Genomic DNA, 20316 nt, shown 5'->3' on the forward strand with positions numbered 1-20316 from the left:
AAGCCCAAGCCCGAGAATAGAGCTAAAGCCATAGCCATAGCTGGAGCCAAAGCAAAAGCTAGAGCCAGAGCCAGGGTTAGAGCAAGAGCTTACAAGAGCCAAAACCAGAACTAACAACTACAACTAGAAACATTTTTGATGGCCCGATACATATGGGACCTCGTTGGAAAAAAGGGATGCTGATTTGAAAGAAAGTGCAAGAGTCTAGCAAAAGGATGCAAAGGATCTTGAATGCAAAGATACACTGAGAAGAATTTTTGGGTACGTTCAAAACTATACAAAACATATCCGGAATACTACAAAAATGCGTCAAGGGGGAGCATTGGAAATTAGCAATCAATTTTCAACAAAATCTAGAAACATATTTTCTTCCTCAAGAAGTAACTGGATGAAAGCAAGCAAGCAGTGGCTAAAGAAATGTCTGGAGTCAACCAGAATTTGTGTAGAAAAGTCCGCAAAATTATCTCTACAAATGGCAAAGATATATGCCTTGAAAGTTGGTTCACAAAGCTCTATGATAAATTTGGCTAAGGCTAAGAGCTACAGAAAAATCTCTGATTTGAATAGAGATTTTTCCACGACTTAGTCGGTGCAACTTGCCTATAGATAGGCAAAGGAGTCACTCATGAAAGAGGGTGTGAGGAGTAGAGCTCATACAGCCTACATTTCTTGTACTCCATCAATACCTCCTCTAACTATTGGAAAACCACTTTTATAAATTGGCGAAACTATCTTTGTCCCATGAAATCTTACCTATTCCTTTGAATTCATGTACCTTGTCCATCCTCTCCCAAATATATTCAACATAACTACACATTTTCACATTAAACCAAAAACTATTATCCATATCAAAATCATGCTTTTGTGCAACAGTTGCATTTTCAACATAATATAATTGGATTAGCCATTCCTGATTAATCATGCTTCTGTGCGACAGTCAAATTTTCAACATAGAAGAACTTTATATGGATTAGCCGTTCTTGGGTGGCCAAACAAGTGTTCAACTTTCAGGCTCTGTATCGTTCGATATAGTTATGACTTTCTCCTTTTTGCAGCTCAACGCCAGGTGACATTTAAAGCTTTTTTAAGTATCAAACTTGATCGACTTGTCAATCTTTTCTTCACAATAATTACTCATGATAGTTGAGTCCACCATTACAATGGCTGTGTGTAGAGAAATGTACGTCTCTATTACAAGAATCGTTTTAACTTCCAAATGAATTTGCTAATTAGCTCGAGTTTGCATATGTCCGACTCTGGATAAGTAACCAACAAAGATTAAAAATCAAACGAGTCTTCATTACACATGACTCAGCGATCATGTATTGATAAATCTGCAGTTCTTCCTCACTTCTCCATTGACAAAGCTATCCGAATTCGTGATGTTCCCCATCTTGACCATGGATTCGGAGAACTGCTGGAAGAAAGCCGCCGTGTCATGCGCATACTGTACCGCAATCTTCTTGGTCTGAATCGCCAATACACTCGAATACAGTTCTTGGTCGGAGTTAAGTAATCCCTCTCCATTCAGGAGCAAGTGGTAGTAGGAGTTGTCGAATACGTTGGGCGTTTCGTAGTCCATCGGCGCGATGTTGTCCTCTCCCCCTCCGGCGGCTGGGCACGTGGACTTCAATTTGCTGAGGCGTGCTTCGGAGGATGGACTACCGCCCGACGTTGATTCGTAGTCGCCGTATATCCTCGCACGGTAGTTCTCACATCGTGCCATGCCGATCGTGTGAGCCCCTAGTGATTGGAATGTGCACATAATTAAGGAAAATTTAACGTAATTGACAGCATACACGCCTTGATCATTGCGCTTTAGAATCTGTGGCAGTAAGCTCAACTTGAGAAAGTAATCTGATCAATCACATAAGAGGAATAGGAACTAAATAATTACCGGAAAGCGCGACGGTGTCGGTGACAGAGAGGCCGAGGGAAAGGAACTTGGAAATGATGGAAGTGAGACCTTCGTTCGCAGTTGGAATGTTGGCGTTTGCAAGCTCGTAGCTTGCAGTTCTCGAGTCCTTCCTCCCCACCGGAACATCCCAATACGGTCCGCCCACCTATAAAGTACGAAAGAGGATCGATATTAATCACGTTGATTTGCTGATATTTCTCCTTGGTTAAGAAGTACAGCAACATAGATTATAATTCAAAACATTGTTTGACAAGTAAATGAGGAATTCAGAGAAATAAGACGATCTATACCAGAATGACCGCATCTCTAGCAGCAATTGTCAATATATCAGCGCACGAGACAATTCCAGGGCAGTCGGATTCAACTTTGTTCTTGATCTTATCGATGATATCAAAACCATCTAGAGAGTTTATATTTGGGGACGCTGTCTTCTCTCCTTGCAGCGTGACTGTATCGTCTAACAGAACCGAACCGTCACATCCCTAGTAAAATTTGCAACCAAAAGATTACAAAATAAAAGAAGAAAAGGAATTCTCCCTTTGCAGTTTGATCCATGCTTCATGATTGATGTCACTATTGTCCCACTTTCATTCCCAAGTACATGTTTAATTTAACTATAGAGAATGGAAATTTGCATAGAATTACGATATACGCAATGCACCTGGACGAAGCAGTCATGAAAGTGTAGTCGGACTACAAACGCAGCATTGCGCGGATCTGAGAGCACCGCGCATTCCATTTCTTTATGGATGACGTCAAACACGGTCGGGCACGAAGATGCATAGTAATCAAGCGTCAGTGGAGGGTCGCTTGCACCGGAGCGTAGAACACCAGAAATGAAGGCGATCGCGCCCAAGAACTGCATCGCGAGGACTCTTGGATGAATCGAAGCTGCCATTCTCGGTTGTTTGGCCGACATGCATTCCCTGAATCCGTGCAAATATATATATATGAAGAAACGTAGAGAAGGTCAAACTCTGTTTTTGCATGGCTGCTTGAGGATTTTGCATGACGTTTTCTCAAAGTCAAGAGGGGATGCAACTAATGTTTCTCTGTTTGGTGGGTAACACCGAGACTAAAATTGCCAAGAATTCTTTATAGAGAGAGAGAGAGAGAGAGAGAGAGAGAGACGTGCGCATGTGGCTCAAAAGTTTTGAGGTTTTAGATTTGGGCAAGTCACCAAACCAAATGCAGAACAGCTGCCATATTAGTGTAATTGCTTTAGCTTCTTGTTTTGAACAGAGTTTCCCATGTTTCGGTTCAAAAAACGTGCGAGGTCTCTTAGGCAACTAATATATTAGCAAAGTCATTTGAGGGTGGGTGGCCACCCAAGCCCACCTAGACCCGAGGAGTAAATGGATGGATGTGGCAATACTCTCACATGAACCAGCCCGCTAATCTTCGGCCGAGCCTCGAACTTACTATATAAATTTTATGTAATGGGCATGTTTTGGCTGTACTTAAGCCTGAGTTTCAAGTCCGGCTTGGCCTGAACCTGCCTAATAATCACCTCTATTCAATAGCAACGTGTGGATTAAGATAACTAATTTAAGCAGCTCATAATTTTGATGTTGTGCATTGGAAATTCAGCATGAATAATTTGACATCATTAATCAAGTAAATATTGATCTTGTTCCTTCAAGTTAGGGGGTATAAATCATATCAATGCGAGATGAAATCTACCATAACATCCAATGCTGCACGTATTGTACTTGGGAGAAGAAAATTAGACATTTGTAAACAGAAAACTTGCACAAAACAAATTGGCTTTCTTATTGTACACAAGCAACCGAAACACGGATATCTCATCTTCCAGAAGAACTACTCTTCTCTAAACCAAAATCTGGTCTCTAACACTGCTGCGCCTGTCAAATAATGTCAACTTCCAACAACATAGGTTTGTAATTCAAGACCTGCCCATTCTGAGAATGTGCTTCCCAGCGAGTTCCTCAAACAATTCCATATGAGATGGTGATCTAACCATGGCGCTGAATCATAATGCCAAAATCTCATATTAACTACCAGGCCCACCTAATCATCACATCTTCTAATTGCTTCAGCACTTGACTGAATGACAGACAAATTCCTACAAACTGGCATTAGCTTCAAAAAGAATAGTAGTACAGCAACCTCTCAGCAATGTACATTTTAGCACATCACAGCCTGCACGATAAAAAGCGATCCATCAGGCTGAATAACAAAAAGTAACAGGCTGGGTTTAAACTATTCACTCATGTTTAATGTAGGAGTCATGCAGAAGGCAACATGCTCAGGCAATTTTTCTGAGCTGTTTGACTACAGTACAACAAGTAAACAATATGGAAGTTTTCTATTTACACGTCTTGTCGAGAACAAATCATTCATGCAGCCTTCACTTTTAAAGGTGTTTCCTGTTCTGGAGGCTTAATGCACGATAAGAAACAAAAACTTTTAAGCAGCCTAAATGTCTAGGTAAATTTTCTGAATCTTTTTTTACCTCCTCGTGGCAATATCTCCATAAACATTCCCTGGCTGCTCAATCTTCATGATCATCTTCACCTTCAGAATCTGCAAATGACAAAAATTATTCATAGACAAGATGACTAATTAGAAAAGTCCAGCGTACATCATAAACATGAATGACGAAGTGGACAAAGCACGTTATCTAATTGCCTCCTTTTCATTTACATTACAGGTTTCGTGTTTCATAGGAAAAAAAGGTCCATCCACTGAGTAAAATGTTGATAAGGCCAATTTTACAGAAGTGCTATGCAAGCTAATAGGACGAACTGGGTGAGAAAGAAGTGGAAAATGTTTTAGTCTCCTTATCAAGAATCCATGGCAGGGTACACTTTTAACAGAATTCTCGTCTACACAAAAACCAATGATTGCAAGAATCAAAGACTGATATCTGGGAAACTAATGAAATACTCACCAGATCTAACATCATCACTGACTTTCCCTCTTGCTTGAATTTGCTTGACAAGCATTCTATACATCAAGACCCACCAATAAATATGAAGGACAAGCAAGCAATACAGCAGAGAGTTGAAAATATAGTAGTAGACTGGTCCATCTACTCGGTGTTTTTCCTTGTCCAATGTAAGAATAACCTCATAGCTGCATAAAAAATAAGGATATTCAGTAGTCAAAGAATGGACAGCAACTACTTGTCCATGAAATTTTTTGAAAAACAAAAAACTCCATGAATGACTGTATTAAGAAAATGAGAAAATAACTATCATAAAACAAGGGTGAAAATCACACTCGTTGCTCACAAACTAGCAAGAGGTGTCATGGAGGATGATTTTCTGTAAGAAGCTCTGGACTCTTTTACTTATCCAATTGCAAAACTCATTAGCAGAATTTATGCAACCTGGGACTGAGCCAAAAGTTTACTAAAATGGAAGTGCTTCATCATTAGAAGCAATAAATGCTGACGTCTTTTGGAGGCTCGTTTCATAGTAGTTGCTTGGGCATCAGTAAACGCTGGTTTTAGACAACTAGAAAGACATGTTTTTCTGAAAGGTTCTTTTCTTATGAACCAGAAAAGAAACATGGAGCATCTGCTCTGGCTTATGTCAGAGAAAAACACAAACTCCCCCGGTGCATGTGTACGTGCCAACTGCCAGAATGATTTGTGAACAAATTTGCCTACCACTTTTTGCCTAAATGGATTTACATAGGCATATCCACAATGTGAAGAAAATTTGTCCTAGATTAGCAATGAACATGTACGTTTCAAGAGCAACCATTTGGTGAAGCTCGCATTCGATTATGTGCTATGTGCAGCAAAGGTTAGGAATCCCAGGCAGAGACTTTTAGTCATGTCCCAAATCTGTTGTAGCAAACAATTTGCCAAACACAATTTGCACCAAGAGATCACCTAGAATTGATTTTTATTTATTTATTCTGAAAACAGGTTTTTAAAACCAAAATTTCAGAAAGAATTTGCCAAATCCATGTTACAAGCTATCTACAAAATGAGACTCACCTTGTACTCCAAAGGATCCAGAAAGGGTAGTAAATGAGGCGTAATATTATCCAAGACAGGACAAAGAGTATAAAAGAGAAACTTGCTAATGTCTCAGCACCACCGTATTTGGACATCTTCCCTACCTCCAAAAAGACATCACTGGCGTCATGAAGAGCCAAAACAACTGAACCAACTCGAGCAAACCTGCCAGTAAGCATTAAAGGAGAACAAAACAATAAGTGTTTCAGTAGACCATTTAGACCTAACCTTCAGAACAAATTCTCCAGTGATCATACTAGGCCTCTAAAATTGTCCTATGCATCTAGATGAACAACGAAGGAAAAGTGCACACAAACAAATCCGAGCAACTGAATAATGCACGGTTGCAACCCTACCATTGTCTCATGCATCCTTCTCTTTTTTTTGGTCTGGTTATGCATCCAAATAAACAAAGATGGAAAAAAAAAAAGCACACATAAAAAGACGGAACAGCTGATAAGGCACTGTTGCTCGTCTCATTCTTTGATCTAAACGCAGACTGAAGTTTCTACCATTCTCTACTCAACTTAAGGATTTCACCCTCTGAAAACTGCCAAGAATCAGGAGTTTACTGTTTATAATGCCTAGGGTTCACTGTGAAGGATGGAAAAGCGGCTGCAATGTGATTAGCTTTCCCCATAACTTTTTTAGAACAAATTCTTGATTTTGCTTATTGGAAATAGTGAATGAAGGTGAACAGCCAGATCTTGTAAAACTTAATTCATTCAATCCACATACATGCAACTAAGGCAAAATACATCACAAAAAGGAAAAAGCTTTCTGGGAAAAATATTGAAGCTGCTTGAAAGGAAATATCGAACCTATGAATGGTTTTCAGGGTTCAGTTATGCCAAAGATTGATATGGATCTATTAATTAGACATCTTGAACAGCGATTCTCATAAGGAACCTAAGCACTCCATTCCCAGCAAAAAGGCACCTTTCAAACTAATCAGAAGCATATATATATTGTGTTTTTTCCTAAATTTCCATCCTGAATTTTGTTGAAAGATCCCTCTCAGTTTATTAAGTTTCAATTTTCATCTTTTGTTTGCTTGTTTGTTCAATTCTATTGCAGAGGCCATCTTGGTCCATTTATTTTTGTTAAATCATTTGGGCATAAAACTTGCTCATACTAAATATTAAAGGTACTATACAACTTTCCACCCAATAGTGGCAACATATAATAGACTCGCTATTAAGAGAAGAAGAGGAAGCCACAAAATAGGTAGAAAGTTACCTCAATACGTAAGACAACACAATGAGAATGAGAGTTGCTACATGGTGACTCATTGACACCCCAAAGTCAGATCGCCTTGTTTCCCAAAAGATCAGAGCGAATATGGAATATGCATAAAATCCAGCTGCATACATATACAATCCCTTCAGTTTGAACCTGAGGTGCAAAAACCAGTCAGAAAATTGCCTTCATGAAATGAAACAGCCAGACATGATGTTCAGAATCTCACTTAATTTTCTGGTCAGGCCAGGCCTGGTTTCCTGGTCCTACCCAAAAATGTATCGTCTTAGAGAACCAAGGCTCATCATAAGTGACAGAGAGAGCCAACAGTTCAGCTGAAAGATAGTAAATACATTTCCATGCTGATTCTTTGAATTTCCTTATCCTCTTCTTTCCATCATGTGTCTCAAGATCCATTCTCTGATATCCCTTTCCAAAGATTAACCTTCTGCCTGCTTTCTGCAAAGTTGAATTCCGACATTATAAGGAATTCAAGGAGAAACCACAAAGAAATGCATATCAAGAGCAGATGGTTGCGACAAAAAGGATGCAGCATCCATGTAGAAAGGGAGCATTATATATATTTTACAGATACATAATTCTAAGTTTCTTGTATTATGATAAAAAAGAAAAAGGAGATGTTGTGAAGCTGCCCAGATTTGATGGTAGTACTTCTTGCAGTATATTCATCTCACAGGTAAAAGGGATGATGGAAGAGATTAAAGAAGAAAGTTCTTGTAAGTTGATAGAGTGCAAACACACTCACATAACCAGCTGCTAAAACATAATCCAGAACTAACACAGTATGTTTCTGGAATTCCAAATGGTATACACATAAGTAATTATGGTACACCAGAGTGATTTTAAAGTTCTTCTAAAACATTGAAGACTGGCTGGAGACAAGCACAAGTTGAATCAAATGAATGCCACATAGGATTTGAGATATATAAAGACCTTCAATTGATCATTTCCCAATCCCTGAGACCATATAGCTCATGATCACATTTTATTTTGCAATTCTTTTGCAAGAGTCACTTTCAGTGCTGTAAATGCTAGGAAATTTCGCACAGCACCAAGGAAAAACATTTTCCAGAGGAATTGTAAATCAGCAACGACTATCTAAAACGCCGTCCCAAACATTGCTAGCTTCTGCAATACTACGCCATAAGCATCCATGCAACTGCACAGCTCAAAGTGATCAACACGACACTTCTTTCTCTTGTCCCATTGGCCTAACGGCATAAGTCGACATCACTCTCTGCACCTTTCCAGCTAAACAGAAATTCAACTAACTCGGAAACAGTTACTTCCGAAACAACAAAGAGAATCCCACTGACTACTAATCAGCTCAGGAAAAGGAAGCCAAGATTACATTCATTTTGAACCTTAACCACAACCTTTAGTACAAAAGAAAAGGCCGCTTTCGGGAGCAGGACCCAATCGATCAAGAAAACAAACCAACGGCACGGCGCAGCGACGCGCGATGTACCTCGAACACGAATCGGTCGAGGAAGAACCGGACGGAAGGGAAGAAGACGGCGAAGAGCGGGAGGAGGGCGAAATCCGCGTACGCCGGGTAGGATTCGCGCTCCCATTCCGCGGACAGAGCTTCTTGGATCAAACCCATGTCTTTTCTTGAAAAAAGAAGAGAAATTTATCCCACCCGATCCGGAGCTCCCGATTCAGAAGCAAACCCAGAAGATCACAGCGAGCGGTCTTGCATCGTGGGGGGTCGGTCGTCGACGGGCGCCAATGGGTGTGCTTCCTGGAACAAGGGGATCCCGATCCTCGATGGGTTCAAGAACGAGTGGACGAGGACGAGGACGAGATCGACATCGACCCGGGAATTAAATATTGATTGCCCGGTCCAAGAGGGCAAGAACGAGAAAGAGCGAAGACGAGGAGGAGGAGGAGGAAGAAGGTTAGCGGGGAATATTTGATCGGTCAAAGCCGTGCCCACGATGACTCCGTTTCTTCTCCATCTGAGAAACTCTCCTTTCGGGGATAAAAAGGTTTTTCTTTAGAGTCCTAAGTCGATGCGTACGATGTTCTTGTGTGGTGAAAAAGCGTAACTTTGAGGCATTTTTATGAAAATTCGCATGCATGGCGATTGAAAGTGATCAAACATGAGTTGGACGAGGTTCTTTCTTTTTAGGGAAAATTTAGAACTTTGCTTTACTTTTTTTGTTCTGTGGAAAGCAAGAAAATTTGTAAAATCACAGGTAAATTTTTCACTCGAAAGATAAATTGATACAAAACAAATTGGATAGTATTTTTGGGTAATGTTTAAAAAAGATAGTAAATCATATGACAATATAATAATAACGAACACCAGATTAGTGGGTCATATTTAATGTTCAATAATAGTTCATCGCATTGTTTAATCGTAACACGCTTAACATTTTCTCAGTATTTTATAATGGGTTCTTGATGTAGGTTAACAAGCGTGTGATGATGTATTACCGCATAATTGTTTTTTCTTTTTCTCTTTCTGGAGTGATTTTTCATAAGCATCTTTATGTAAGTGGTTGATTAGTTACCCAAAGTGTACACTTTGACATTGAAGCTTCATGTTTCGGTTGCATGTCCTTCCTCTGTCTCTCTCCTCTCAGTTCCTGCAACTGTCGCGGAGAGAACTTATGGAGTGCGAAGAAAAGGGGACGGAAAAGGGTGACATGGTTACTCAGTTCTCGTCCACTTGCTTCTACTTATTCGTAAGCAGAAGATGGTCCCGCCTCGCCCCTTCGAGCAGAGGATGAACCTCAGCTCGCTGTTATTATCCAGATACGAGTCGCTTGATCCCGTGATCTGCGAAATCTATATTGCGTTGAGCAATATGCATTCAAGAAGTCATCTAGTAAAGATAGAACAAGCTAGACTTCTTGGGCACTGAAAATGCCGAGGTTCGCTGTAAGGCCGCTGCATTCAAGTAGTAGACCCCGACTGAAAGTTAAGCGTGCAAACAGAATCGATAAACTGCTCTGCGCCGAGCGATGATAGTTAGAAGAAAGTTATACACCTTTAGGCTTTTCAACATGTACACTTTACATGATTCTAATAAACTAGAGCTGCTTTTACTTCTTATGAATGTAAAACGAGCATACACATCGAGTGTCGAGAAAAAGAGAAATAGTAATAACTCAAATTAGTAATATACAATACCAGAAAGTTATTCCAAGTTCACATCCCAATCAAAGACAGGACCTAGGAAAGGAAGAAACGTAAGCCAAACCCAGAAAAGAAAGAAAGAGAGGAAGAGAAAAAAGAGAGTTAGATCATCACATACGTACCTTTGATCAAGAAGCTTGCTTGGCGCATCGAAAGAAAGCGACAGAGCAGAGAACGGAGGTGACGAAAACCCAGAACCCGAATCCGATCACCAGAGAAACCCCAGCGACGATCACATCCATAACGCCTCTCACGCTCAACCCAGCTATCAGTCTCAAGCCCGGCATCTCTCTTCTCTGGTCTGCTCAAGCTCTTTCGTGTAGTCTCTTTCAACGACAGGGATGCACTCTAAGTAACACGGAAGCTTGTTTCTTTCTTGAATATACTTCATCTCGGTGACACGGTTATCGAGCTCTTTCTAGAGCGGTGTCGTGTGGCGTTATTGTTATGTCCATATACGTAAGCTCGAGTAAGAAAAGAGTATCCAGAAGAAGAGCAGAAGATAGGGGAAGCGCAAAACTTTAAAGCAGACGAAGGAGGCTAGCAGAGATAAGAGTACGCTTGTCTTGGGATTGTCAACACATTATCTGGGTTAGGATTACTCGTGGATCTGGTTCTGTGGACCGACTCTACCTCAACTGTTCGATTAAGTGAGACCCGTATGAAATCCACATCATTTAATGGTGAAGGGTCTAGGCAAGAATTTGCCATTTAGAATGCGCTCAATTGGCGTCCTGCCTGTGACCCATTTGTCCTTTTGCTAATCATCATTCACAGTTTCATCAATTTGGATAGAAGGAGAAAAATCTGTAAGTGATCGAGCTTACTCCACAGAACGTTATATTCAGCAAATTGCAAACCCAAAACAATATCGGATGTGGTGTTGAACTAAATCTTTTCTTAGGTAGTTGGTGATCTTTTGTGAACTGAACATTACCATCTATTCATATTAGTTCCAACCAAAAGCTGAGCCCTTTGAGCCCTTTTGAGGACAACATTTGTGAATTGTGATAAGCCCGATGAATGGAAAGGCTGCGTCGGTAATGTCACCAATCGGTTAAGCTTGTCCACATGCAGTTATTGCGCACAGTTGCTCGTATGGAAAATAAAATATAAAAAGAGGGAGAAGGTGAAAAGGTTGACATAAGATACTGAGTCTGTGAGTAGTAATTCTTGTAAGATACATCAAGCACCTTTTTGGCTCTGGAAAAGAACTCTCACCATGATCCAATCAATGAGCAATACGGAGAACCTTGCTTCTATGCGTATTTACTCACTTCTAATTAGTTGCAGTTGTACATCAACTCATACCATGTATCAACTAATAAGAGTAATTATTGAATGCATGGCGTTCATGTGGGCCAAGTGCGCTATGACTGTAGGATTATATGAGGTCCTACATAGGATCCACCAAAACAGAAGGTTGTGATGCATTAGGGTCGCATGAACCCTCCAATAGATTACTATGTCCATAAGAACAATCATTGCATTACTCCTGTGCCCCACAGATGAAGGGATTGGAGACTGATACGTAGTGAGGGAAGAATGGAGATTGTGAATGAATCTGAGTACTTCAAGTATCTACCCAGTTTCCTCTTCCAGAACTTTAGCAGCACATAGAAGGTGCTTGTAAGCAAGTGGTTATTCACGTAAATTGTGACATGAATGCAAGCTTCCGTCGAAAAGAGTCAAGATGGTGCCGATAGATGAAATCTGACACCGTAAAAGTAGAGTTTGAAGTTGAAATTTCCTATGAATTTGCATCAGGTCACAATGAGTTATGTCTTTCTTCTTTCATTTTGCAGTCTCTCTGCTGCTAGTGATATACAGACAAACAATCACTCTCTTCAGAGGTAAGAGGCCGTGTACTGACCATTTCTCCTGTCATATCTGCTCTGTTGTAGATACAAAGCTTTGTTGACAAGTTTCCTGTACAAGCTTCTAATTCGAGCATAACCAAGAGCAGTTGTGTGACTAGTATGTTACTGCCATTGAAGTACCACAAGGAAAAAGGGCATCTCCTTGTGAAGGCGTGGTACTTCAAGCATTTGTGAGTCCGGAACAGCTTATGTCTCTATACTATAAGTGGCAAACCCGCCCGGGGAATACCTGCAGAAAGATAAACTAGAATCCAGTGAATCATAGCAGTAATTGATGATATTTGTGTGAATGATTAGGTGAATCTAGAGAAGAAGTAACATTACCCGGCTTTCTAAGAGGCTTTCTTATCGGCATTGGCATCGGCATCCGTATGGGCTGCTCTACTTCCTTTATGTCGACTACTACTGCATCAGAGGTTAGAAAAGTTTTTGCCACAGATGCTGCGTGCTCCAAAGAGCATCTTACCACCTGCAAACCACTTACACTTTGAATCATAAGCCTTCCCGAATCTAAGCAAAATAAACTAGATGATTATTACATATTTACATTTGGATATAGGTTACAATGTCTAAGGGCACATGCATGAGCTATATCTAGCTGTGGGGGAATATTTTTATTTAAAGAAGGAAAACTTTTTCCAACCCTTTGCTTCAGGATTGTCTACAAACACTTCGTCTGAGTTCAATATCAATTGTATCAAATCTATCTCAAAGAGTTTCCTGAGATATTGGCAGATTGAAGAATTATCTGATAGTCAGCCAATTGTACTCAATATTTAACACCTCAAGCTACTACAAAATAACCTCCTACATATGACATGCTGATCGGCCTTGATTAAAACTGGCTAGATTATGCTCTGCACACAAGTTACATCTGTAGGATTAAGTACCTTTGTCGGATCCATTATTCCAGCTGCCAGTAAATCCTCATAGCAGTCCCTTGCGGCATTATATCCATAGTTCATGACGTTACTTGATAGGACCTGAAAAACGCAGACCGTTTGGAGAATTGTGTTTTGCTTTTGACCTCAATATCGAGCAAAATCAGTTGAGAAAGCACTAGAAGTCATAATTTTCTATTAAGACACTTGTAACAAAGTGATGCATCTCTAAGAAAGTACCTTCTCCACTACCACACTCCCATTGACACCAGCATTTTTGGCTATCTGCCTTGCAGGGTAGCTAAGAGCTTTCTTGAAAATCTCTGCTCCTATCTGCATTGAAGGTTTTAGGAAAAACAATTTAAGATGTACTGTTTGAATAGTTGTAAAAAAAAAAAAATGGAAAGAAGAAGGAATCCTATTTTAATTGGATAGTGAACATCTTCGTTCATTTTATTTTGAGCGACTTATTCTCTTATCCTAATTTAATTGGATAGTGAACATCTTCGTTCATTTTATTTTGAGCGACTTATTCTCTTTATTTTGCTTTTTTAAACAATAGGGAACAAAGAACACGTGGAGAGCATCAAAATGATCTTTATAGGACATTTATTGACTGAAAATCCTCTTAAAAGTATCAGGTAATTCAAGTATTCAATTAGATATCTAAGAAAAAATTTACCTTCTGCTCTTCATTATCTAGATGTTCTTTGATGCAATCGACCTTTGTAGACAGTCTCAGAAGACTACAGCCCCCACCAACTACAACACCTTCCTCAATAGCTGCCTGCAATATGCTAATTTACTGGCTGTGACATTGGTGCTGGAAAACTGAAGTCGGTCAGAGATTTAAGGATATGATTATATACCTTTGTTGCATTCAAGGCATCTTCAATTCTTAGCTGTTTATCCTTCAACTCCACTTGTGTTTGAGCTCCCACCTTTATTTTAAGGAGTATAATTTGTCAGTTTGAATGGAAGTCAGTGGTCTCAGAATTTACAGTAAACCGAGAAGCCGACAAGGAGATATACTCAAATTACTTGAAGAATAGCAATTCCTCCCGATAACCTCGCTATTCTTTCATTCAGTATCTTCTTTTGAAAATTTTCGTCAGTGTTCTGCCAAAGAGAAAAAAGGTAACGCATTAGGTGTCTCAGAGTAGCTACATTAGGAGTTAGGACCATGTCGAAAGTGATAAGTCACTTGAAGATGCATGAATATGTGCTGTCATCATTTTGCAATATTTCGCTCGAAATCCACCTCAAAGTTCAATACTTTCTAGCCTGAGCTGAATATCAAGTTTTATTTCACATATAATGAATTTTTACCCCGGATTTTTTCAATGATTTTCTCTGTCATCAGCACAATATTCTTGTTAGGATGGAGAGGCACCTTGACAAGGCCTCTGATTTGAGAAACTCTCTCCTCGACAGCTTTTCTTGTGCTTCCATCTGTAACTATCAACGTCGAATTTTTGGTTACCACAACCTTAGAAGCTGTTCCCAGTACTTCCTTCGTGGCTTTTTCCAGAGTCAACCCCATATCGTCTCTGATGACAGTGCCTGTAAGATGAGTAAAGGGAACATTCAAAAGTGAAAGAATTAGTCTGAGCTCTGAAGTGCACCATGCGATGAGACCAAAGATTTGAGAATGTGGGATGTGGTACCTCCTGTTAATATGGCAATATCATCTAAGCAATGGCTCTTGCGTTCACCAAATGCAGGAGCCTTAATAGCTGCCACCTTCAGCACGCCTCTGAGCTTGTTCCTTATTAGAGGAGCCAGAGCTTCCTGCTCTATGCCTTCCGCGACTACGAGGATTGGATACTTCTCTTTGACCGCACTATCCATAATTTTAAACATGTCCTTCGGGTTTGTGATTTTCTTGTCGACCAAAAGTAACTGTAAAGAAATTCCGTACCCCCTTATCATTCAACAAGTAACAAATTGAGGTAAAATTATAGATTTCTACCTTGCAATTGTGAAATTCCACTGTCATCTTCTTTCTGTCATTCACGAAGTAAGGAGACAGATATCCACGGTCAAATTGCATGCCTTCAACTATCTGTAGGCTGCTTTCAGTACACTTCCCTTTCTCTATAGTGACAACGCCTCTCCGACCCACTTGCCGAAAAGCATCAAATATCATGCTTCCAACTGCATGATCATTTCCTGCACTAACTGCAGCAACGTCTACGAGTTCATCATCCTCGACCTGTATCGTGGACATTTCTGTACTTTATGAGAAGCAAGTACCAAGATTATGCAAACTCTTCCATCAGTCATGCAAGATTTATCATCACTCTCTGCTCAAAGCCTCCGCTGTATGTCATCATTTACAGTATTACTTTTGCTAACTTCGAGAGGTAATTCGGAGAGGAAGAGGAAGAAGAAAATAATTATTACCTCTCTGGACATCTTCTTCAGCTCCGCAACAAGGGCCTTTGCAGTGTTTTCAATCCCACGAGCAACTTGGACAGGATTCACACCAGCTGCAACAACCTTTGCAAGTTTAAAGTTATAACAAAGAAGTTGGCATAATGCAATGAGAATTTCGCACAAGTCCCCGGGCTTGATCAAGTAAAAGAGTTCACTAAAAGGTTTAAAATGAAGGGAGAAAAGCGTGGGCTATCCAAAGATATAGGCCATTGAGGAAAGGAGTGTGTCTCTCCCAGCAAAAGGGAGTCAATAGGCTATCTAAAAGAACAGATGAGACATACCTTCACACCCTCAGAGATCAGGCCATGAGCAAGAACCACAGAGGTAGTGGACCCATCGCCAGCGAGATCATTTGTTCTTGCACCAGCTTGCCTCACCAATTTCACCCCGACATTCTCCAGAGGATCCTCCAATTCTATCTGCAGTTTTAAGGGGTAATACTATAATCATCTAAACCCAATTGAACTTCTGCAAATTGCGTGATCCATCACCTAAGGAGCCCTACTATTAGCGAAGCTAAATTTATCAAAGTCGAGCTGTGAAAAAACGCAACACTGATCAATTAATTTATAACATTTGTCAAATAACTGCTAAGAACTCCCTTTCAGCGCTGCCACACCAGTGACCTTTCTTGCACATTCATCATCCATTAGAAGAAGCGAGAATTTTTTTACCTCAATTTATTCTAAGGCACCAATAAGCACGCAGGACCGAACCAATCCTAACGGCAATCGAATTAGGATGACATCATCCCCCGAATCGACAATTGCCAAAGACAAGACAGAATTCAAAGCACACATGAGGAAGACAAGCAACAGTTAGGACAAGGCAATACCTCTTTGAGAACAGTCTCGCCATCGTTGACAATCTTGGGAGGCCCATACTTGTTCTGCAAGACCACATTCCGTCCTTTCGGTCCCAACGTCACGCCCACGAGCTCTGCCACCATGTTCACACCAGCCTGCACCAAAACAGGCGAAGAACAGAAAAAAAGAAAACTTCAATGCTAATCACATATTGTGGATCAGCCCAAGAAAAAGAGGAGAAAAAAGGAAATGGGTTTCTGATTTCGGGTCGTGCTGATTGAACGTTCAGAGTTGAACCGGACCAGAAGTTTCTTGGTGGCTGAACCATCGCGGTTGAAGTGGAGCTCTTTGGCAACGGCTTTGGGAGCCAATGCTGGCCTTGCGTACGAAGATTGTGAACTGGGAGGAGAGCGGGTGTTGGAGGAGAGTGCAGAGATTGGCGTCAGGGAACACGCCATGGTCTTGATTCAGTTCAGGTTGGTGCAAAAAGATCAAAGGAACAGCTTGCGAATGAAGTGCTCATCAGCCTATACTGTCTCACCAGGATAAGATAGTTTGGCACTGAGGGAGAGAGAGTTTTGAAGGCAAAAATATCCAACTGATTTTGGCGGTATTCCAACGATCTGGGGCAGGCCCATCTTTTCGCTTGCTTGATTTTAAGCAGGCCCCCAACATTCGGGTCTTTTTAGTTTTATTAATCTGAAACGTTTGAAACAATTCAATATTGAAGAGGGTGAAATCATATATAATTTTATTGTGAAAGAAGTTTAGGAAGATCCTTCCTTTGGGAAAGTCCATTGTACAAGTTCGACTTGAATTACATCGAAATTTATCATATGACGACTCATTATTTTCTATGATTATAATGTAATTTACTTCATCCTAACTTTGCCTATTACAAGTTAATTGCTTATGAAATGTTAGGAGGGCCCAACCTGGCTAACGAATAAGTTTGAATTGAGAACATATAGACGGATTCGATTCACACTTTAAAGTGGGATCAAAGCGGCACCAATCAATGTGCCTCATTTCGTGAGGCTGAGTTCATATGGCAGGGATTGAACCCCACGCCTCCAGGATCTCAAGGCGAGATCCTTCGCAATATGGTGGCTTTAGCCTGTGATTTCTTCCTTTTGGAATACAAAAGTCAAATTAACGCTTGTATAAGTAGAGATTAGTTTTTGCTCGATCAGCAAATTTCTTCTCTTCACACAAACAAGCTAACAGATTTTAAGCCTGCTTTATAACCTCATCAAGTGCTGAAAATTGAAAATTCAGCACCTAATGATAGTAAATTTTTCGATGAATAAACATTGAGTTAAAAGACTCAATCAAGTAAAAAATTCACTTAATTTGGTAAGTAAGAAAGTGGATACTTAATTCATTTAAAGAATATCTAATTGATGGTAATTAAAGTCTCGGTAAAATTAATATTATTAAAACATACCAATAATGATCATTATATGTTACGTAGTAAATTGATAATACTCTGGTTACTATTTTGCTAGTTTTATGAGAAACTTGAACTTTATATTTCTATTTTGAGTACTTTAGATTATTAACACTTAAAATTCGGTTATTAAATTTCTTGCGTTTATTTTTCAATTTTATCATACAGAAGTCCAATGGGCTTATGAAAATTAGTTTGCAGTATACATTTCTTTTTTGTCTCCTTCTCTCTCTCTTCTCTCTCTCACTTCTGTTTTGTTTTTTTGTTTTGTTTTTTAGAGTGCGGAGTCAAACTCTACATTTGTGATATTGGCATCCCCACCCCTCAAATTCCCCTAGTATTGGACCGTGTGCTTAGTGGGGTTTGCCGTATATGTTACACCTTCCCTTTTGAATATAACTGTGCTCCTGGGAAATTATTACGTGGACGTAGCTTAAATGCTTAATTAAATTTGGATAATGGGTCCCACTAGATCTGATGGTTCGAATTCATTTCAGTAGATATATTAGATTCTCAAAGAAATTTCTTTGGTACTCGTAAGTTCAATTCCTCGCTTCTACTACTCCTCATCCTGTCTATGAAAAAAAGAAGAGACAAAATCACTTAGCCATAAGCAAAAAGAGAAACAAGCCACGCTTAAAACCCCTCTCAACTAGTTGGAGACCGTCCGTTCATTTAAAAAACCTTGGTTAAATATGAAGGACTCAGTGGGCACGCAGGCTACTCAGAAAAACATAGTCCGAGGAAATGCTCTTATCCAATCCGATGCAGGTGCCGCCTGATCTAGAAAAAAACTCGAAAACCTCTTCTTTATGTCTGAACGGAAACGTGAACATGGAGCACGTTGCTCTGCGTCTCATGCCGTGCAACGAGGAGATACGAGGGTTGAGGAGCATTTCGGACACCACGTGAACGGGCCCGCGCTTCTATGCAGCTGCAGCACAGTCCAAACAGCTTGCATGAAGGAGAGGAAACATTGGAGAGCGGCACTCTCAGTTGATGTCGCCTGGAGAGTTGATGTTCCCAACGACGAAGAAAAATGTAGTTTGACCTGGGCGTCGGTCCTGCCCGATGCTCTTGACTTTGGGGGCGTCGCAACTGCATGAAATTCAATGCTCCTTCATGCGGTCCGATGAATAAACTATCGAGCGAGAATCATCCCCACCAAGTTTTTCTTTTTTTTTTCCTCATTTTATGAGGGTTTTGCCAGCTACGAACTTTGAAGTATATAACTCCAGGCTCTCTACGATGTGTCCGTTCTCTCAGTTCAAGCAGAAATGGCGAAAAGCTCGAGTGTTCTCACCGTTATTAATGCCCTCCTGATCCTGCTATCGTTATCAGCAAAATTAGCAGAGGCTGTGCCTGTTTTCACGAGTCATGACGGGCAAGAGTCTGTCCCGAGTATGCCTGCTTCTCAGTTTCAGCTCAAACCAGAAGCTGTAAGTGAATACCAGGACTTTCCTAGCCAAAAAAACTAGACTTGCGATTGTCTCTATCTGACTGTTTTTGAATTTTTTATCCTCTTCTTGCAGGAGGAGGAATGGGATGGGAGTGTCAACGAGGAAGCGTGCGGTGTGGCAGAAAGTGAAGAGTGCTTGATGAGAAGAGCTTTAGCTGATGATCACTTGGACTACATCTACACTCAAGACATCAAGAGCTGATTCTTCTCTCCACTCCCTTTTTCTTTTCTTCCAAGCTTGGATCCTTTCTTGCCGTTCTTGTTTTCGAGAATCCGTGAAATAGAACCAGAGAAGCACTTTCAAGTTGATGAATGGCTTTGTTTCTTTGCTTTATATAGATATCTTTCATCTGATCTTCATCCATACTTTGTCCAGATAAGCAATCTATCCTCCCCAATGGAGCTGAGAGCTCAATCCACTGCCAGTGCCTTAAGCTCAGATTTCTGTGACTCTACTTGTGGTTATAAGAAAATTTTTGAACAGAAATCCACTGCAAACCCTCAAGTCGTTGAAGATAATCAAGATAGGCAAGTTTTCCTTCACGTGCGAAATGGATGTATAGCCAATTTATGTAAGGGAGAGGGGTCACGATATGGATCTTCGGCCAAAATTTATCAATTTGTGTCCCTCATATGTTCTTGGGAGGAGGAGGAGGGAAGTATGTAACGTGGGTTATCTTAAGAGTATGAAGATATACAGGAGTGCAATTCACATCCAAGCCAAAGTACACAAGGTTTTTGCCACAATCTACCCAAAAATTCAATTTTTTCATATTTAACGAATTTAATGTGCATAAAGAGTGCTCATAATCCACCGGTGAGCAGCTGGGTTGGTTATGCTTTGGACACTTAATCGCAGAGATCTTAGAGTCGAAAACTCTGCAGCTGTTAGGGCCTTGTGCTAGCTTCCCCTAGGTATTGACGCTTGGTCTGAGATGCACTGTGCACTCTACGGGCCATGGGCTGCCCGGCGGGCTCAACGGATCTTGCGCATCAAAAAAAAAGAAGAAGAGTGTTCATAGATTTTTCGGATTTTTATGAATTACTCATGTTATACTAGTTGAGAGATCACAAAAATGTTT

General features: G+C 40.4%; 4 protein-coding genes across 4 annotated transcripts; all 4 read right to left on the reverse strand.

Annotated features, from left to right (window-relative positions):
- Positions 1-1169: 1169 nt before the first annotated feature.
- LOC104453855 (peroxidase 11) lies at positions 1170-2840 on the reverse strand. Its single transcript, XM_010068480.3, has 4 exons — positions 2580-2840; positions 2209-2400; positions 1898-2063; positions 1170-1743 (listed from the first exon to the last, which is right to left on the reverse strand). The coding sequence occupies exons 1-4, from the start codon at positions 2835-2837 to the stop codon at positions 1319-1321; spliced, it is 1041 nt and encodes a 346-aa protein (XP_010066782.2). The 5' UTR covers positions 2838-2840; the 3' UTR covers positions 1170-1318.
- A 744-nt stretch (positions 2841-3584) lies between these two features.
- On the reverse strand, positions 3585-9154 carry LOC104453857 (LAG1 longevity assurance homolog 3). Its single transcript, XM_010068482.3, has 7 exons — positions 8641-9154; positions 7381-7610; positions 7152-7307; positions 5892-6077; positions 4833-5017; positions 4395-4465; positions 3585-4081 (listed from the first exon to the last, which is right to left on the reverse strand). The coding sequence occupies exons 1-6, from the start codon at positions 8776-8778 to the stop codon at positions 4434-4436; spliced, it is 927 nt and encodes a 308-aa protein (XP_010066784.1). The 5' UTR covers positions 8779-9154; the 3' UTR covers positions 3585-4081; positions 4395-4433.
- Positions 9155-10203: 1049 nt separating this feature from the next.
- LOC120295625 lies at positions 10204-10670 on the reverse strand. Its single transcript, XM_039316901.1, has 2 exons — positions 10438-10670; positions 10204-10355 (listed from the first exon to the last, which is right to left on the reverse strand). Exon 1 carries the CDS (start codon positions 10604-10606, stop codon positions 10448-10450), a length of 159 nt encoding a protein of 52 aa, XP_039172835.1. The 5' UTR covers positions 10607-10670; the 3' UTR covers positions 10204-10355; positions 10438-10447.
- A 1377-nt stretch (positions 10671-12047) lies between these two features.
- Positions 12048-16877, reverse strand: LOC104453858 (chaperonin 60 subunit beta 4, chloroplastic). The gene is made up of 14 exons (XM_010068483.3): positions 16628-16877; positions 16355-16480; positions 15801-15938; positions 15487-15582; positions 15053-15295; positions 14748-14982; positions 14474-14643; positions 14122-14199; positions 13950-14021; positions 13763-13867; positions 13321-13413; positions 13090-13182; positions 12524-12668; positions 12048-12428 (listed from the first exon to the last, which is right to left on the reverse strand). Exons 1-14 carry the CDS (start codon positions 16781-16783, stop codon positions 12394-12396), a joined length of 1785 nt encoding a protein of 594 aa, XP_010066785.2. The 5' UTR covers positions 16784-16877; the 3' UTR covers positions 12048-12393.
- Positions 16878-20316: the final 3439 nt, after the last annotated feature.

Source organism: Eucalyptus grandis, chromosome 7 (genome assembly GCF_016545825.1).
Source record: "Eucalyptus grandis isolate ANBG69807.140 chromosome 7, ASM1654582v1, whole genome shotgun sequence".
Lineage (NCBI taxonomy): Eukaryota > Viridiplantae > Streptophyta > Magnoliopsida > Myrtales > Myrtaceae > Eucalyptus > Eucalyptus grandis.

Excerpts from the sequence above, each read along its gene's own strand:
- LOC104453855 (XM_010068480.3), bottom strand. The coding sequence starts at position 2,837 with ATGTCGGCCAAACAACCGAGAATGGCAGCTTCGATTCATCCAAGAGTC. Across the intron at positions 2,064-2,208 it reads CTAGAGATGCGGTCATTCTG|GTGGGCGGACCGTATTGGGA; the intron begins GTATAGATCGTC and ends CGTACTTTATAG. Across the intron at positions 1,744-1,897 it reads CGACACCGTCGCGCTTTCCG|GGGCTCACACGATCGGCATG; the intron begins GTAATTATTTAG and ends TCCAATCACTAG.
- LOC104453857 (XM_010068482.3), bottom strand. The coding sequence starts at position 8,778 with ATGGGTTTGATCCAAGAAGCTCTGTCCGCGGAATGGGAGCGCGAATCC. Across the intron at positions 7,308-7,380 it reads TGGCCTGACCAGAAAATTAA|GTTCAAACTGAAGGGATTGT; the intron begins GTGAGATTCTGA and ends TTTGCACCTCAG. Across the intron at positions 5,018-5,891 it reads TGGATCCTTTGGAGTACAAG|CTATGAGGTTATTCTTACAT; the intron begins GTGAGTCTCATT and ends TTTTTTATGCAG.
- LOC120295625 (XM_039316901.1), bottom strand. The coding sequence starts at position 10,606 with ATGCCGGGCTTGAGACTGATAGCTGGGTTGAGCGTGAGAGGCGTTATG.
- LOC104453858 (XM_010068483.3), bottom strand. The coding sequence starts at position 16,783 with ATGGCGTGTTCCCTGACGCCAATCTCTGCACTCTCCTCCAACACCCGC. Across the intron at positions 14,983-15,052 it reads TGGAATTTCACAATTGCAAG|TTACTTTTGGTCGACAAGAA; the intron begins GTAGAAATCTAT and ends ATTTCTTTACAG. Across the intron at positions 12,429-12,523 it reads AAAGCCTCTTAGAAAGCCGG|GTATTCCCCGGGCGGGTTTG; the intron begins GTAATGTTACTT and ends ATCTTTCTGCAG.